General features: G+C 31.6%; 1 protein-coding gene across 1 annotated transcript in view; it reads left to right on the forward strand.

The window, feature by feature from the left end:
* The first annotated feature begins 2096 nt into the window (after positions 1-2096).
* LOC149784574 (uncharacterized) overlaps positions 2097-21266 on the forward strand; it is a 70016-nt gene continuing 50846 nt past the window's right edge. Inside the window, exons 1-2 of the mRNA XM_089932649.1 lie at positions 2097-2152; positions 13972-14133. Of these exons, the coding sequence (XP_089788775.1) occupies positions 14061-14133 (73 nt within the window). The 5' untranslated portion in view covers positions 2097-2152; positions 13972-14060. The remainder of the gene's footprint in view (positions 2153-13971; positions 14134-21266) is intronic.

Consider the following 21266-nt stretch of genomic DNA (forward strand, 5'->3'; position numbering starts at 1 on the left):
AACTAACCAGAATCAGGTTTTGTTGTATAATGTATACTGGAATTTGATATCAAGAGAAAATATAATATGTATTACTGTAAAATATTTCATTGCCACGTTTCGATTAAAACGTTGATCAGAACATTAAAGAAATGAGGTAAATCACGAACGGACTAACGTGTAAGATAAAATAATAAAATATTGAAAAGAAAAGTACGTAATGAGCCATACCTCTGTTAGATTACTTCGCTGACCGATAACTTACTCGACAGTTTCTAAGTCATAAATATGTTTCTCGCAAAGATTTCGATTTCGGATTGCATGTTTTCAAGAAGATTAAATAAACTTAAGCTGTAAATCAAGTGGTGGAGAGACGCAAGACTGAAGTTAGCGTCGTAAAGGGTCCTTACTCGTACTAGGCCTACTTCAATAAAACTACTTCATCTTGACACCAGATGAATTCAACTTTACCTACCCCACAAATACCTTATATATATGTATATATGTGTGTGTGTGTATGTATGTATGTATGTATGTATGTATGTATGTAAAACGTTAAGAATGAACTGGTACGCTAGTTAGATTTATGAGTTATTTGCTTTAACTAACTCTATGTAAGAAAGAGTTTCATACAGATTTATATATTTAATTTTTTAAGCGTAACACTGCTCACGATACATATCATGCATTTATTATCTAAATAGGTTCGTTTATAAAATAATCCTTGTATTTTGTATTTAGTGATCACTTGAATAATACGGACCGGGATAGTTACTAATGAAATTAAGAGTATCGGTAAATATATATATATATATATATATATATATATATATATATATATATATATATATATGGATCGGGTTGGTGTGTTTGTGGGTATAAAGTTTGCAACAGCATGTATAGTTATATGAGGCGACTGAAGGTAATATGATAATTATTTAAGCGTCTTTAGGTTTACATTGGGGGCCGGTATGAAAATGACCATAAGTTAACGTTGGCATGGTAATATAGGGACATAAATACATGAGGTCATAACGGGAGTTTAACATGGGAAGGGAAACATAGGGTTACAACGCGAAATGAAATATTAACTTTTGGCTCATTATAGGCCGTTTCCTGTTTAAAGAAAGTATTGGTTCATAACGGGAAATGTAATGTTAGTCGTTTTAGGTCTTATGCAACACTCGTAACTGAGATCTTATCTAATACACACGCTACTATCCAAGAGCCGCTTTTTTGATTACATTCCAACATATTATCTAAGGAGAAAGTTAGAAGTGCTTATAGACTCAAGTTGCCACGAAATGAAACATTAGGCTGTAAAATTGGAAATATTAAAAGATAGTGGGTCTATATTTTGTTTTAAAGTAGTATGTACATGCATAGGATAGTATGTGTTATGCTCATTACGTTAAGCAACACTTATATATACCCTATCTTAGAGCAGCATGTACACAAGTTATAGCGTTATGTGCATAATCTATGCAAATGTCGCTGTCCTAAAATTATTGTAAAATTTAGGAACTTCTTTAATCGATCTATTATTAATGCGTCCATTAAACGCATTGACGCAAAATGGAGTAACAAATTCACCATATCAAAGTCTCTCTCTCTCTCTCTCTCTCTCTCTCTCTATAAATATATATATATATATATATATATATATATATATATATATATATATATATATATAAATGACGCGGTCAGAGTAGAGATGTTAAATGATCTTAAAGGCGAGCGCTTTATTCCACTGGTCATCTACATTCACAAAGGAACCGAACGATGCATAATTTGGAAGATATTTATACCAGCCTTGTGATTTACCGTCACGGTATTGGATTATTTTATGTCTGTCACTATCGTATAATATCTACCGTATATGGTATGGGACAAATCTTCTTGAACGAGATACACCTTTTCCTGGTTCAGACTTATAATTGAATATAAGATTCCTCCACCGATAAGACTTGCTGCCTGGGTTGGGTCAACATTGCTCGTTACTATGTACTAGCAAAATATTATTCAGTGATTGGTCATTTTGTTTATAACAACTAGGCGTTGTCTTTGGAAGTTAGACTAGTATATATACTAATTACTGACGGTAGTTTATAAGTTAACTCGAGTGAACATGTTAGTTCGAGAAGTTTGTTTTAAAGGGATTCATAGAAACTGAGTAAGTATCAGATTTCTGTAGATGATTTATGAAAATGTAAATGCTTTTGATATTGTAATTTTTACACTTATGATCAACATTACCCGTGCGAAAAAAAATTGTGAGTTTCTATGGGGTCAAAGATGCGAATGAGAATCATTTCCAGATCATGCCGAGACGGCCGACGTCGCGTGTTTATAAATATTATATCATGTACTGATTTGTTGTTAAACACCAATGAATTCGATTTAATTCAGGCAATCGTAAAACAATGTTTGGTGTTTTGAAGCCTAACTGCAAAATATCAAACCATTCGGTAGGATTGTCGGATTAGGCAAAACAAACTCGTCACTACTTGAAACAAAATTAAACGTTTTAAGAGATTTTCTTTGTGAAAATAAGTATTAATAAATATAGTTACGTGCATATATTTTAAATATCAGTCTTTGAAATTGACTCCTGCTTCCTTTTTATTCAAAGAAAAAATAATGGTAAGAACTTGTTACAGTTTAAGACTCAAAGTTAGGATAATGACACTAACTTGTTTTACCCATTGCCATTTTAGACTTAAAGAAAGGGTAATATCAAGAACATATTATATACATTCACTTTATTCAAAATAGATTGAACTTTTAACCACTTGAATGTTTCTCCAAGTAGTTGTGTGGCAGTTGACAAAATCACGCATTTGTATCTAAAAATCTATTGTAACGCATACTGCATGTACATAGGAATATCAATTTTGATCATGGCAAATCCTTTGATTTCCCAATGAGAAATTAAATTATTTTTTTTTTAAAATCCTCGTTTTTGTCCTTGCCTCTTATCCAAACTATTGGTAATATACTGATATACGTTATTTCAATCCGTCTTTTGTCTTTGTTTTCATTGTGTCCTTAATTCTGTCTACACTGATTAAGAATCAAGTTTTACGAGGATGTGAAGGTGACAAAGATTGTTTCAGGATCTGGATGTAGCCCGTGGGGATCTGACCCTGGGTGTAGCCAGCAGGAAAAGGAGAAGTCGTGCGACAAAGATCAATTTTTTTATAATGATACACGTGTATATGCAAAAGTAAAATATAAGGATATTTATGATTGTTTCCATCTCTAGTAAAACATATTTCAGCTAATACCTGTATTTGATGTACAACGTCTGAGGGAATGGTGCTTTCAGAAAATATCCATAACTGACATACTCCATCTGAAAGATTGGTGCTTGCAGATACTACTACTAACTGGCGGCATACATTATACGATAGACTGATGGTTTCAAATAATGCCATTAGATGGCATACGTTATCCGAGAGACTTATTCATACAGACAATAGCAGTAACTGGCATACACAGAGAGATTTGTGCCTTTAGATAATCACCGTAACTGACAAACGTTATTGGAGAGATTTGTGCTTTCAAAAATACACGTTATTGACATACACAACCTCAGATATTGCATCTTTCAGATTATACCCGTAATTAGCATACAATATCTGAGATATTGGTGCTGTCAGAATACACCCGTAATTAGCATACAATATCTGAGATATTGGTGCTGTCAGATAATACCGGTAATTTGCATACCCTGTGAAATTTGCTTTTTCAAAACATACCCGTAATTGGCGTACACTATATTTGAGACTGGTGCTTTCAGATAATACCCGTAATTGAAGTACACTATCCCAAGCAATCTTGTTACGAATTCAATGATATTGACATCATGTATTCATTTTACATGACAACATATTTAAAAGTTATTGTGTTTTTACAAAACAGTTACATTTGCCAGAAATTAATTTAAATATGACAATTATAATTACATGTGTACTGTATGGTTCTTTTAATCACGCTTGGCGTTTGTCTCGTATGCCAATGTGATAGCCAAATGGAATTCTATATTATAATGAATATAATAGTGTTAGTTTGCTTAAATCGGAGAAGCACAGTGATATGGATTTACATACACAGGCGACTTTATCCGGGGATCACGGACATAAGTATTTACATACAATTTCAAACTTTCATAAAGCTGTGTAATCACGCGAATATGGTTATACGTACAATGGTCGACTCCAGTTCATCCGGATAAACTTAATGATATGGATTTACATGCAATAGCCGACTTTCATTTATCTCGGGAATCACGGAAATATGGATTTACATACAATGACTGACTTCCATAAATCTGGGATAGCGCGATAGGATGGTTTTTCATTGAAGGAAGTGGGAAAATCTAAATTTACATCGAACGGACGACCGGCTTCTGCGCTCGGGGACTGCTATTATTATTATTATTAATATTATTATTATTATTATTATTATTATTGTTATTATATTGTAAGTCGTTGAAAAGATGAAATACACAGTTTCTCCAAACAAAATAACCATGACTGAAATCATATATTTACTGAGTAAAATTTATTACAGGATCCCAATAAAATAATTATGACTAAAACCATAGATTGCTAAGTCTGCTTTATCACAGGATCCCAAAAGGTTGTAAGCAAATCAATTGTCATCGTACAGGAAGAAAATAGAGTACAACAAACCATCCATGATAGAAACTTATTATTTAATTCACAATACCACAGTACACTCTGTGATAATCGTCCTGCTTTGTTCTCACGCATATTCTGACGTTTTCTTTCAAACTAAATAAAACATAAATTCCATTCGTATGTCATATATTTCCTTGAATTTTCGCAATTTTCTATAGGACCCATTTAAGAAAATAATAATATTTAATAATAATAATAATAATAATAATAATAATGATAATAATATAAACCACTTGATCCATTGAAGCTCTTATTTTCTCTACTCTTTCTATTATTAATTTCAATATGCGTGCAGGTATACAAAAAAGTTAGAATATCCATGTTTTTCCTAGGTACTTATCTCTGAAAACATGGTTATACCGGAGATTCTTCTGGTTGCCCTGTAAATTAATGGAAGGTATATTGTTGTGCATAAACGTTCTAGTAGTTTAGTAATCATTGACCAGAACTCATGCATATCTTAGAATTAGCAGAGTGTATAACCTTACGAACCAGATGATCGTTATAGTCTTACGGATAATGTTATCATTATGTTTAACAAAGTATATGTCCTTACGGGTAATGTTATCGTTATGTTTAGAAGAGTGTATACTCTTACGAATCATGGTGATCGTTATATTTAGCAGAGTGTATAATCTTATGGATCAGGTGATCGTTATGTTTAGCAGAGTATACGGATCAAGTGATCGTTAAATTTAGCAGGGAGTACGGATCATGTGATCGTTAAATTTAGCAGAGTGTATACTCTTACAGATCAGGTGATCGTTGTATTTATAAGAGTGTACGGATCATATGATCGTTATATTTAGCAAATGGTGCGAATGATGTGATCGTTTTATTTAGTAGAGTGGGTATTCTTACGGATCAGGTGATTGTTATATTTAGCAGACGGTACGGGTCATGTGATCGTTATAATTAGCAGAGTGTACAGATCATGTGATCGTTATATTTAGCATAGTGCATAATCTTACGGATCAAGTTATCGTTATTCGGATAATAATGATACAGTGACTGAACTATCAGCGTCTGTAAACTTTCCACGTAGAATCTTTTGTTTATAAGTCTGCAGCATGTCGTATTTCCTTTGCCATGCATGTATATCTGTCTCCATTATTCATTTAATAGGAATATTTATTTATGTGGAAGACTTTTAAAGATGCATTTATTAAAGTACATGGAAGTCTGAAAGGAATTCAAAATAACATGAAAACACTTCAAAGTCATTAGGGGTCGAGTATGTCTTTACTTTGTTGAAGGGGGTAAACTTAACACATCTTGCACACATAGGGGTTCATTAGAGTGTGTAGACAGGTGTAAACTCTTTCAAGATCTGGTAGTAAAGTGGAAAGACGTAAAGGTCACACATTGAAATGATCCAACTTTCTGAGTAGCTTTTATAATTAGAAACATTATAGGGTACTTTGAATAAGTTGATGCATAAAATTTAACTGTTTGTTAAGGCATATACGTAGAAATGAAAATGGTCCAAAGGCCGGATAGTCAATACCATTTTTAACCAACATTTACGTCTATGATTTATTCAATGTTTTAAATTTATTTAAAGTTTATTTATGTTTTTATTCCAAGATTCAATAATTATTATTATTTTTTAAACAAATATCAATAAGTACACTTCAGACTGCTGGTTTTGTAAACCCAATAGTACTGTTTGAAAAGGTAAGATGAACCAGATGTTCTGAAAGACCACGTAATGTGCAAGAGGTCTATTATACTCGTTATTTGCAGCTGGAAGTTGTTTGTTTAATAATGATATTAAATTATGTCAGAATGCTGCAAATCTCGAGTTTTAATGACAACATTTTTTGCAGGTTAAACATTTACCGTTCCTATCCTGCAACATTTATATTATAACTCTGTAAACAATGTATAATTCTCTTTAAACAAAAACCAGGTATCCTTTAAGGAGTTGAATGAGTACGGTAGACTAATTTAAACATATCAGAGTCAAACGTACGTTTTGTTCCTTGCATTAAGACTTTTCGTGTCATTAATTTGATTTACCCTAAAGTCAGCCAATGTGTGATACCACTATTTGTTACATATGTTAAACTGATTAAAACTATTTGTTTTGCTTTAATTTTTCATGAATGGAAAGAAGTTTTGCGGTCAGTTAAAATCAGTAAATTAGTATTGAGTAATTGAGTAAGGATAATTATTGATACTTATACAATAATTAATAGAAAGCATACAAAATGAAAAGATAATTCCAGTTTCATTCCGGGGGACCCTTTGACTACCAGTCAAACATAAATTTAAGATCCCAACCGACTATAATGATACGGACAATTTAATTGGTAAATATTTTAACCACGTGCCCTATCCTATTCTTATTCATATTTTTCGACCTATAGAAGAAGTCCAGGCAACAGTTCTGTAACGTTAATATAGTTCTATAAACAATAAATTCAGTTAAAGAAAATCTTTAATGCCATATTTAAGCATGATAATACTGTGTACATTTTTAGCATCGTGATACAGTATTAAATTTTAGCACCGTGATAGTAATTTAATTTACCTCTGTGTTACACTTCTTCCCATATATATATATATATATATATATATATATATATATATATATATATATATATATATATATATATATATATATATATATATTACATTGATACAGCGGCTTTTGTTATCCTACGCCTCGATATAGTAATATCAATCGATCAATCGTATAACAACGGGTATTGTCATATAAATTCTAATAGAGGTAGAAATATATTATAGCACCGTCGCTCATATAACATGGGTATAGTCATAGGTTTCATGTTGAGGATGAATATACTACACTAACGCAGTGTAGAAAACGGATAATCTAGAGACGACCACCGACAGGGAATAGGAAATAACTGCATCCTAGATCGCTGAGGTGGCATTATTCAGGCCATCTTTATGTGAAAGACACTTTGTAAATATGGTTCAAAACGAGAAATTCCATTAACGAAACAGTATTGCTTTCCACCTTTAATAATACAGGTGTATTTCTTTTATTTTCCTAATCTGTAACTTTTTTGTAGTATTTATACTGAGTCTCTCTCCCCTCCCTGTTTCCATTATTTCTGAGATTAATCGCGTGTTGAAATTAATAAGTATGGATATTACACAAGTTTATCATTAAATTGAATATTGCTGTTAAAATATTGGAGGACGTTGGAAATGTATTATTTGTATCAATTTTTATATTTAAGTATGTAGAAGTGCGTGAGGTGTATTTCATATAATCACAGTAGGCCTTATATTATTCTGATGATGACACCTGCTACATCCCTTGTCATAATCGGGTGGGGTGTGCCTGATATGAAGTACACAACGCTCCATCCTTATTAGTATAAAGTGACAAATAAAGCTGAAGTAGCTGTTTTCAAAACATTACGGTGTTCAGATTGCAAAGGCACTTAGTAAATCTAGCCGGGGATAGATTTGGATTTAGGCTTGCTTTTCTAGTGAGACCTTCTTGTAAATATTGTTATTCCATTTATATTCCATCCACATTCACTACTCTACATATTAAAAAACAAAGCAAAATAATGTTGTCAATAACGGGGATGAGTGAGAGTGTTATATATAACCTTTCAACTTTATTAAAGAAAGATCTCCTATATGGAAAAACGATTCCATAAAAACAGAATTAATTCGAAATTATTTTCTTTTGAATGTCATGATTGTATAAATCACAATTTGTCTCTGAATATGATCAAAATTCAAATTCAAATTCATAGAAGAAAGACGCTTATTCAAAAATTAAATATATATAATAAACTTATATTAATTACCAAAGGTTTACCCACACAAATAAATTATATAAAAATAATAATGTGACTAATAAAATATCACTGTCTCATAGAAATAATCAATGGAACCAAAACATACGCAATAAAAAGACTATCACCAAAATATACTACCAAAAATGAAAATAAATGTTAAAAAAAATAATTATAACGCCAAAAAAATGCAGCGAAAACAAATTGTCAAAGATATTCACAAAGCCATTAGTAGCAAGATTCTTATGAAAATCATTTTCAAATAGTCGTAAAACAATTAACTATGAATCACCAGTGCGAATAAGAGAATAAACTAATCTTATTTTCTTTATAAAGAAGACTTTTTGAAACACATTATCACAAATAAAAATTAACATAAGTTTGCTTACTCAAACGAGTTGTCAAAATTAAACATAACGTAATTAATAAAACACGACCATTCAACTAAAGTAAAACAGCAAACAAACGATCAACATAAAATGATTTACCTCTATAACAAATACTGAATGCTTAAATATCGATATGAAAAGAAAGTCTCATTCTGAAAAAAATAATATGAGAATAATTGGTACAAATAGATTCAAAAGTCACTATGTCAAGGAAATAATCAAAAGAAATATAGAAATGCTTACAGATGTAACAGAGTAAACGAACATTGAAAAACTAGATAATTTTAAGCAAGGAATGAAATTTAAAAAACTCAATCCCTTAGATAAATTATTCAGATGGTCATAATATATTTATTATAGTGTAACTCTCTTAAGAGATTATTCAAATCCATACCAAAATGTTAATTACAAACCAAGCAAGGAAACATATAATAAAAGTAATTAATCATAAGTAACAAACTCAAATAAATCATTTGATAAATTAATCATCCATTAAACATCAGAGTATATGGTGCAAAAAATAATCCAGCAATATATAAAATGAAAATATATTATTAAGTAATCCTTATGAACATAAAATGAGACAATTCTCGTAAATAATCATGTTAAAGATCAAGGCTGATCCTGCCAGTAGATAATAATCATGGAAGTATTTCGTTGTAACAAACAATTATACCCGATATAAAATCAAATAATGATAATAGCTAAGCCCAATAAACGTAAAAGTAGAGTCTTTCTAAGATAAATGCAAAATAGTCTAATAAATATTATTGTCAACATATAATTCGTATTTGCAACACTATACATAAAAATGAATCATCAAAATAGTCCCGGTAACATTCAAAAATAAATAGTTTTAAAAACTAATCACGTTTGACATAAAACTAAATCACTGGAATATATTATCCCATGACTACAAATATAAATCATTCTAATCAATAATCCTGCTGAACAGAAAGGTAAATGATTCGAATACATAGTCATGTTAACTATAGAGTAAATCATATCATTCCGATACAAACGTACCAAAGAAAAATAAAACTAAATCACTCTAATAAATAATCCTGCTCAACATAAATGTAAATGATTCTAATAAATAATCATGTTAAACATAAAGTAAATCAGAACGTTGAAAGTATAACAAATTAACATGATTATTTTTTAAAAAGCTCACGAAAAATTACAAGTCATCCTAATTAATAATTATGTTGAACATAAAACGGAAAATTATTTACGAAAAATACCTAATGAAGATAAAATTAAATCATTATAATAAATAATACCGTTGATGTTGAACGAAAAAAATATTTAAGTAGTCCTTTTCAACATAAAAATAAAACATTTCAATAAATAATCCAAAGAAGCATAACCGTAAATGCCATTGAACGTGAAAGTTGGTCATCTTATTAAATCTGTCCAACAATGACAAAATGATCATCCTTATGAAAGATGATAATTAACTTAAAGTGATTTTGTGATTTTGATTTTTAACGTAGCTTTTAACAATTTTTCAGTCATATCGCTATGATGTCTACAGTGTGGCAGTTTATAGTGATGTCTAGCACTGGGGCATCATGCCGCAGACATGTAGCATGGTGTCCCACCCAATCACATTATCCTGACACCAGGCCGACTAGTCCTAACACTAACCTCTTAATGCTGAACGCCAAGCGAGGCAGTTGTTAGTACCATTTTTAAAGTCTCTGGTATGACTCGGCCGGGGATCTAACCCACGACCTCCCGCATCCGAGGCGGACGCTCTAACCACTAGGCCACCGGAGCGGTCTTAACTTAAAGTAAATAATTATAATAAATCATCATGTAAACATATACTTATACCATTGAAATAGGTAATTCTGTTAAATATGAAAGCACATGCTTCCGACAAACACATTCATATGACACATAAAGCAAATCATTCTCCTAAGTAATCTTGCTAAAAGTAAAAGTAAATGTTTTTGAACCAATTATCACAATACACATGAAATTTGTTCATTCTGGTAAATACGGTTATTAAACTAAATCATTCTAGGAATTAATTCTGTGAAACACATAAGACCTACATACTCTTACATAATCTTTTAAACAAAACAGTTTAATCATAAGAAATAAAATGGACTATATCATCCTGTTAAACATAATCAGATTATTACAGTAAATCATCTAGTTCAGCATGAAAGTAAATTATTCTAATTTATAAACTTTCCAAACATAGAAATAAGAAATGATAAAAAACTAGCCTAATACGCACAAAACATCAAGACATTTATCAAGATCTGTTTCGTAATAATCCTCTCAGATATAACAGTAAATCATTATAACAAATAAACCGCATGAGCACATATGCCAGCCATGCCAGCAAACATACCTGTGCACAGAAAAGTAAATCCTTATAATACATAATCATGTCATCTTAAACATAAAACATCTAAACACGATAGACTAGTTGAAGAAAAAGCAACTAATTCTAATAAATATCAAATATACGATTGAATCATTCTCGTAAACACCTCTGTTAAGCATAGAATTAAATTATTGTGAGTAATTAAATTATTCTTATAAATAAACCTAATAAACAAATAAGTGAACCATTCTAATATAGGTCCCTTTATAGCATATGTCAATCATTTTAACAAAAGTATATGCATTTGATTCCATTTCTGTTCAGAATAAAAGTAGATCATGCTAAACATATGTCTGTTAAGTGTAAAAGTAAATCAGTCTGATAAAGAATGTTATTAATCGCAAAATTAGATCATGCTAATATATCAGCCTTCTAATCTTATAGGTAGATTATTTTAATAAATCATCCGGATAAACCTAAAAGAAAATTAATAAATAAAATAGTTGAACAAAAACGTACATTCTATAATATATATTTGGGTTTAATTTTATGTTTATGTGATTATTTATTGCAATCATGTACGTTTATTTAAAAATTATTATTTAGCGGAATGGTTCAATATTCAATTTAAGACTGTTATGTATGACATTTATTTATTAGTGGCTAGTTGAATATCAAATCACTTATTTGAGTGTATAACATTTTTATATTTATTTAAATAATCTGAGTGAGGGAGAAGGATATGTTTTAAATAATCTATCTGATAGAACGTTTGTCCATTTCTTTGTGTCCTGGAGATTTTATTAATGTTCATTTTTAGTATTGCTAATTTATTTGTTTGAAAGACATTCTGTTAATGATAATTGCTAATTTATTTGGTCCGGAGTCTCCGTCTAAACTCCTATATTGCCTTTTCGATAATGTATCTTGTAGGCGAATTTGTATTAACTGATTTATGATTATTTCTGACAATATAGCATCACTTTGTTAATAAGTTTATGGTTTTCCTTTTTGACTATTCATTTGTACTAACATCATTTTATTAATTATTTTATAATTATTTATGTATTTGACTTTTATTGAATCATTGCATGACTGTTTGTTTGATAATTTATTTGGAGGTGTTTTGTTTTCATTTGTTACATCAATATTCATTATTTTTTGTGGCAGTGGTATTTGATATTCTTTTATTTTATTATTTTTAATAGCATTTTTCGTTACATTGTTAAAAACTCTTGTGCAACCTTTAAATAGCCCCTTCGGTTCTTGTTAAAGCACATCTGCGTAAAATTTCAAATAGTTTCCTTTGATACTTTTTAAACAACATTCTAGACAATTTTGCCTACGTTCTATTGTTACTCTTTTAAACACCTTTGTGTACAATTTTAAGAATCAAGCATTGAAACTGTTTTAAACACATTGCAATTTCAAAATGCCTCCTTTGCAGCTTTTTGATTACGTTTCAGTACAGTTTTAAGTAGCACCCTTTGTTACTTGTTGCGAGAAAGCATCATAATAATAATTTATCCCACCCTTACATCCTGTACGAGGATCGCAGCCTTCTTTGGAATGAGGGATGTTTATTGGTGAATATAATTGCAAGATCTTATTTCAAAATATTAGTCAACAGTACATTTTACCCTCAACATCTACAAAATGGTATAAATAGCGGACTAGTATTAACTGCATTATTGCAGGTGATGATATGGTTACCACCACAAACATTACCACTACTCGCCACAACAACTACAGTCAGTTGAGTAAAGAATCAACCATCCTGTGACTGCACCTTGACAAACACATGTTGAAGGTTGGCTGATTGTGTGTGTATGTGTGTGCTTTGGAGTTTTAACGTAACTTTAACAATATTGCAGTCATATCGCTACGATGTCAGCAGTGCGATATTGCGGTCTAGCACTGAGGCAACATGCCGCAGACATCTAACATGATGTCCCACCCAGTCACCAGACCGACAAGTCCTAACACTAACTTCTTAATGCTGAGCGCCTAGCGAGACAGCTATTAGGCCCATTTTTGTTAGCCTTTTGTACGAATCGTTCCGGCGTTCGGACCCACAACCTCCCACATCCAAGGCAGACACTCTAACTACTAGCGGTGAAGGTTGGTTCAATTCAAGGCGTTTACATAACCGTGTACGTAAGTACGTTTGTGTGTGACTGTGTGTGAGAGAGAAAGAGAGACAGTGAGAAACAGAAAGGGAGTACGAGCACTAAGTCGAATCAAAAGCTAACCATTTCAGAATTATTATATAAAGTTCAGGTAATGTTTGTTTCTGCAATACTGTGGCGAGCACATAACGGTCAATTACATGCAATTATCTTATATTCGTCGTTCTTAAAACTCTTCGAATCTTTGCATGATATAAGATTAATCATCCAATCTTGCACCAATTTAAAGCACACACCGTTCATAAATGAACCCACTAGATTGATTGAAAAGCCGCGCAAAGGACGACGACATATGCAGTGCCATAGCATGACATTACTTTCTTTCGACAAGATGAACTAGAACAAGTGCATGAATACTCTTTCCCAATTTGTTTTCAAAACAATACTAAACAGTACTTATATTTGTGTATGCATCATTCATGTACTCTAGAATTTGTTTGTATTGCTTAATAATACATACTTACTTGACGCCAAATATATTGTTCTTTTACCCAGAAGCTGCTGGTATCTTGAAAGTATCTAACAGTAGTTATGTACATGGATTTTGGCTGGAAGTGTTCTCTCTATATTTTGCAGCCCGATCCGATCATCGTCAATACATTAGGTTGAGAAGTCACTTTGATAAGGTCAATATGTTATGGTTGACAGTCCGTTAAAACAACTCGATGGCCACATCAAGATCACAAGAAGCTATGTGCAGCCTGGTCAAAGATAGGACTCTGATACTAGAAACGGAAGGTATGTAATACTTAAGTCATATGTAACAACCTTGATTGTTTAGTGATACATCAATACTTATACCTGTTCCGAAATGTACTAAACATATCAGGTGGAAATAACATTACATCGTAAACATTGTAATAATCCTAAAACTAGATGACATAGTTCTATTTGATTTTCTACATTGGATCTAATCTACATAATGAAATCTTTCAGCGAAATCCCATTAATCCCATTCCATAATTACATCACCGATATCAAACATAGCGACAAAGAAGACAAAAATAAATAAAGAAAACCAACGGCTTTCTATGGTTTCTCAAATGCAATCTTCAGTCGATAAAAAATGAGCTGCGTAATAAACCCAAACGTGCATGGTGTAAGATACAGAAAACGTAGATAATGGTGATAATGATGACGATGTTGATGATGGTGTTGATGTCTAAAGTTACAATTGTCATTATTATCATTATTATTATTATTTTTATTATTATTATTATTATTATTATTATTATTATTATTATCGTTATTGTTATTATTATTGTTATTATTATCATTATTATCATTATTATTATTATTATTATTATCATTGTTGATATTATTATTATTATTATCATTAGTAGTAGTATTATTAGTAGTAGTAGCATTGACAATTCTGTGTGAAATTGAACGCGTATGTTGCAAACACATGTAATTCCAGAAAATGAAGTGGCTCATATTATTTTCTTTACACAATAACTGTCATATAGGATGTATTTATGCTGATAAATATAGGTTTGATCATGGGCACTCAGAAATATAAAGTGATTTAATTTTTAGTCAAATTTATAATCATGAATAATAATCAATAGCAAATTTTTAAATTAAACATTCTAGACAATTTTACTTTATGCTTCAAGTAATACAGTAACATCTCTTGAAAGTCCATTCCTTCTACCAATGAAATATGATCACTCAAGACAGGTGTTATCTCTCAACAGGCTATTACTTACTAAACAATTATTTAATCTTTTCATCAAGAATATTCTTTTCCATGACAGGCGGTCTCACATAGCAATGGTCATAATATACAGGTTCTACTGTATTAATATTGACAATTCTTGTACAGATAAAATAACATTTTAAAAAATATGATCTATTGGTAATTGAAGAATTATGGTATAGCAACATCCTACAATATGGCCGGTCAATTCGTATTGATTTATTCAAGGCTTGATGTAATTTTCTGCATATTGTCAACTATTGTATGCTTATCATATGTACACTGGAGGGCCATGAGTTACTAATTTAGCATTACTAGTTTTAATTATTGTAAATGTTGGAATTGCTACTGGGATGCTAAGTTAACAATGCACAGATGAATTGCACTATTTCAAAACAAGGCAATACCCATGTGCTCACATACAATCTGTATATCCTTAAAATCAATATTACATGTACTTTTCATTATAACACCTTGTTTCTTTAAATTTAAGTTGATGATATGTGTCCCTATCCAGGACAAATAGCGAAAAAGATGAATACGGCGATACCGTAGAACCCGCGATATCACAGGAAGCAATTACACTGATAATTTTAGTAATTGACGTACATAACTGATACCCATTTTCGAGTCTACACATAGATATGGTAATATCATAATTTAGTCAATTATAGTAAGTTTCAATAAGTGATAAATTATGCTGAGTTTTTAAAATGTTGGAATAATCTATACGCATTAACAGCCTCTGCAACTTCAACCCAGGCCCTTTCCTTGTCATAGTGTGTAACTCCACCCACCCCACCACAACCTTTTAGTTTTCCAAAAATAACCTTTCCCCTTTCTAAAACATCCTGAACAAGTAAAACAATTTCCTTTTCATTCCAATTCCCTGGTCTTTTGATATTTTCTTTGTGCTCCATAACTGACATGTACCTAGAAAAAGAAAACTCAAACCAGACGACAACAATACTTACAGTTAGCAGGAGTTCGCACGCTAATCCATGGTGATGATTATATGCTTAACTTCCAAGGTAGAGAGTCTTCCCGTGTGGTCGCTTAAGATTGTAATAACCTCTCTCAAACTGTGTCCTTAGTAGAGGATCCTCAAGTATTAATATGAGGAAGCATATTGAAACGGTACTTGACAAAACTCTCAGCTCGGCAAAAACTCAACGGATCTGAGGTATAGAATTTCCTCAAACTTAAGATGTTTAGTGAAACCGGGGCATGGCTATCTAGATTAACGATGGCTAATTCAATGTTAACACTCGTGCTATTAGAGTTGGCACCGGTTATATAAGATGGCATGTCATTAATACCTTTGTCCCGGGAAAAGATAATGAGAAAACTATAAACTTCGTAGACAAATATTCATTAAAGACATATTTGATAGGAAGATACTTTAACATCATAGACACGGAATCAGATTAATGGGGTATTTGAAAGGGATAAAGCTATATCCTCTACAGTAGCAGAACTAATTAAACGAAAAAATTGTGATGATATATATCGATTGATAAACAAAAAAGGAGAATATTCCTATCAATATAGACTAACGAAAGGGAGTATACTTTCGACAGGTTATACAATACTAAAGAAGGGATACTATAAATCCGAAGCAATAACATACATTACATGACAATGTTCAATCATTTTTCATTTGTAGTAAATTTAGCTATGGGCAAAGTAATAAAATGGGGAGGGGTGTTACTTGATTCTTAATAACTCACTGTTAGAAGATCAGCAATATGAAGCAAAAAAAATGAAATGATGAAAGAGCTCACAGATTTGAAGAGAAGTGGGTTAAATTTAAGAAAGATAAAAGATGAATAAGAAAGAGTTTGGGAAAAATTGAAGCCTTCAAAGGGGGCTAAAAACGAAAATACGAGGAATAAATTGATTGACATCAACACCAGCAACGAAGATACGTAATATGCTAAATAACAACTAATGCTTATATATTAAACAATGCGAGCAATGTTAAGGGCAGGACATTTCTTGCACTTATGCACAACAGCCGAAGGGATTTCTATGAGATTATAGATAAAGCAGCGACATAAAATAATTTGCAGACCCTACAGAAAGATAATAACATAATCAGGGAAAAAGTCTCAATAATGAGACAAATCCATCCGTATATGTTTCACAATGCACTAAACAAAATGAGATTGACGAATATTGTAATAGCATAAACTTTGAACAAATATCGAATGGTTCTAAAATACAAAAATTGCCTAATTGGTGGGGTAGAACTTAAGGTTGCAATGCAACAACTCAATACTGTTAAGTCACCTGTTACATAACATTTCATGAGCAGCTCAAAAATAGGTTTATAATATGTGTACATTAATATATATTTCGCAAACAGAATTACAAAAACATATTAAAAGGAATAATAACCTAAATCTTTAAAGATAAAGTCGATAAAACGGAACTAAAATATTTGAAGTCCTGTACCATTATCAAACGGATTACCAAATTCTGAGCAAGATATTATTCAATATAATTAAACATTTCATGGGGAATATTATTAACATTAAACAAAGCTGTGGGCAAAGGAGGAAGGATATAAAAAAAAACATCTTGCCAATCAAAAATATGATAGATTATTTAGAATATAGAATGAAAAGGGGTACTATTTCTAGTCGGTCAGGAAAACAATTCGATAGGATTGAACATGGGTCCATCGAAAACATTACGTTTAAATATGCATTGTGGTATATTTTCAAACATTGATTAACATTATATTTAACATTGCCACTTATAAGGTAATAGTTAACAGGGCAGAAAAAAAATCAAAATCACAATTGAAATATCAGCTAGGCAGGGCAGTCCACTCTAGATTCTGTTTTATATATTAGACATTTAAGTCCTAAGCAATGAAGTAAATAATAACAGGACTATTCAAGGCATAATGATATCAAATTTGAATAAAAATGCTACAACGGGCAGAAAATTGCAAGAATTCTATAGTAGATTGATACTCATTTAAGCATCTAGATAAAGAAGTTGAATAACTTGGGTAAAGCATCAGGATCCAGACTGAATCATGCACAGACGGAAATACTACCGATTGGGACTTGGAGGAGTAATCACCGGTTTACACCATAACTAATTAAGAGAAATGTTATAGTATTGGGTGTTCATTATGGGAAGAATGCGACTGGGAAGAACGTTTAACTAACATATACAGTTAGGAAACAAACTGAAATTTGGAAATATTTGAGAATAGACCTAATGGAAAGTGTCCACGTGGCAAAGACTTACGCATACAGCCAAATATGCCATACAAATAGAACTTATGAATTAACAAAGATCAGTTTGCAAAAATCATTTTGCAGCGTATAAAAAAGTTATGACCTATACATGGGGAGAGAAATTATGTCTTATGATTACAAGGTACCTTTACAAACCTAAATAACTGGCAGGGGAGGGAATCCTAAATACAATATGTACAAATAAATACTATTATAACTAGAATTGAAACCATAAGACAGCCAAGGAAGTACACATGGTGAGCTTTAAACATGTTTTTGTTTGGGTATTTGATGATGAATACAACATAAATATATAGGAATAGCACTTTAATAAAAATTCTAAAACCAACAAATATAATGAATGTTATTTTTAAATAGACAAGCTGACAACAAATTACAAAAAGAAAATATTAAAGAATCGAATTGAAAAAATCCACCTTTGCATTGAAATGAAAAAAAGCAAAGGTGGAGCAAAATTTCCAGGTCCAGCATACAAAGCGATATCTTTAAATACATACATCATATATGGCCAGTAGACGAAATAGTCCTACAAGGAAACATCACAAATGAACAAAGGACATGCCTACAATGGAAATGACTAATCTTTACTAAATACCATTTTATACTAGAATGTAAGAATGCAGAGAAAGAAAGAAATGGAAATTAATGAGAAAATACAAAACAAATATGGTTTATTTACATAAAACAAGCTATTATATACCAACAATATCACATATAACGTGACATATACGGATATAATCATATATATAACCAATGTTATAAACAAAATGTGATAAGACACCGAACGTTGATGGAGTCGTGCTATATTATGTTATTTCTGAACTGGGGAGAATGATCTTGGTCGAAGTGGGACATGATCGGTAGGTCATCAAGTGATGGCTCCTTAAAACGACTGTTCCTGCCGCGCCTGGATCGGGAATCCTGAATGTCCTTTCTAAGAGAGAAGGGTCGTGATGATAAGTAGAATACATAATTAACACATAGAATAGTACAAACAATAATCAACTATCCTGCCAACCAGTAGTGACTAACATAAATTTTAACAAAATTGAGATTTAGGGGCCAATAAAGGTGTGACGCCTTAGCTACATGGCTAACATGAGGCAGTTTGGGTCCAACCTGACCTCCTCAAATGTAGACCAACAAGACAGGAACATTACAGAACAAAAACACGGGGTAAAATAAATCACTATACAAGCAACTTTGTGAAGGCAATGGTAATCAACAATAGACGATTGTTTATAACAAACATTGTATTTTATTTAAACGTTTCATTTCCCTATTTTCTTTGCAACAATGGTTTCATTTTTATAGGAAGCAATAACATGGGTAAGGATGAGGAGACCATTGTGAGGGAAACTGGTGTGTGCGTGTACATTAACGGCCAACAGTGATGCTACCGGCACCGCCACATGTCAATACAAGGCTCCCCTACCTAAGTTTATTTAATTTTTCTATTATACGTCACTACATTAATAAAAATGACCCTTAACAAAATTGATCCTTCAAGCCAGTCCAAACACACATACGCACAACTGATACATTAGTTTAAAATTTTAACGCACGAAACATATAGAAAACATTGGCCTCTTACTTATCCCTGGCAAAAATCACTAATAAAAGTACAAAGGCAAGGTAACCAGCATGGGGTGTACAAGCCTTACTGATCCTAGCAAGGGTCACTACGAAGGGAAGGAAACCATCCAGGATACAAGCTTCTTTGTAACATATGCACTTTAGAGAAGAAAAAACCTTGATTTAAACTCTATCAACATTTGTCGAAATTTGCCTTTGTTTTTTCAAAAGTACACTACAACAGACTATGAGGCTACTATAAATCTATCAAATCTTCAACGTTTGCCTTCTTATAAAGTTGGAGGCTGGCGTAGGGTTCGCATAAAAACGATTTAAAGAAAAGAATTCATGTGAAAGTATAATGATAAAGTGTAAGACTGTTACGGAGTACGAGGTACCAATTTCTCTAAAGACATTTAAGCCTGAATCTGTGTCATCAAAATGTGTCCAATATAAAATGATTGAATGACAGACATTTTCAGCGGTATTGTATTGATTGTTATGCCTAACATCAATTTATTAACTTAGACGGAACGATGTTTTCCAGTTATTGTGAAAAATATCACAAACATGGACAGGATGTAAACTCAATCAACGTACGTGTCAGTGGCTACGTTTATTTTCCACATGAGGGGACAGCTCTTATAAAATATGGTAGGGTAGACTTAATGGATTTTTTTAGACATGTAGGTTATTGTTAAAAGGAAGACCATCCTGGCATTCATCAACAGTACTTAGACATCAAAGCGAATATATATATATATATATATATATATATATATATATATATATATATATATATATATATATATATATATATATAGATATATATATGTATAATAGATAGATAGATCGTTCCTTTATGCGGTGTGAAAGATAAACCATGAGATGTATAAATTGCTCATCAAAAGGAAGCGAGGCTTGACAATTTTCCTTTCAATGAAACATTTATACTACGATTTGTGTATCATTGATACAGCGTAGATACGATGCATATATTTTTATATAACATACAAATACACATGTTTGCCTTGTAAGAGTTAAGACTAACTACTGGCAATTGTGTATTGACCGACTGAATGAACTCACATCCCTGCCCAGTGGGCTCGCTATAGAATCTGGTTCTATGATTTTTGTGACTATTAACAATTACCTTTGCATACTGATAAATTTATTGTTTTCTTTTTTGAGTTTCTATTTGTATCCACATTGATAAAATCAATATAACACACACTTATGATTTGTACCTGAAAGGTGGTGTTAATCAAGAAAGTAGAGTACCACAAACACATCGTTGCCTTCTTGAACACTCACAT

This window comes from Sinohyriopsis cumingii, chromosome 14, assembly GCF_028554795.1.
Source record: "Sinohyriopsis cumingii isolate HCF-2022 chromosome 14, ASM2855479v2, whole genome shotgun sequence".
In the NCBI taxonomy this organism is placed as follows: Eukaryota; Metazoa; Mollusca; class Bivalvia; order Unionida; family Unionidae; genus Sinohyriopsis; species Sinohyriopsis cumingii.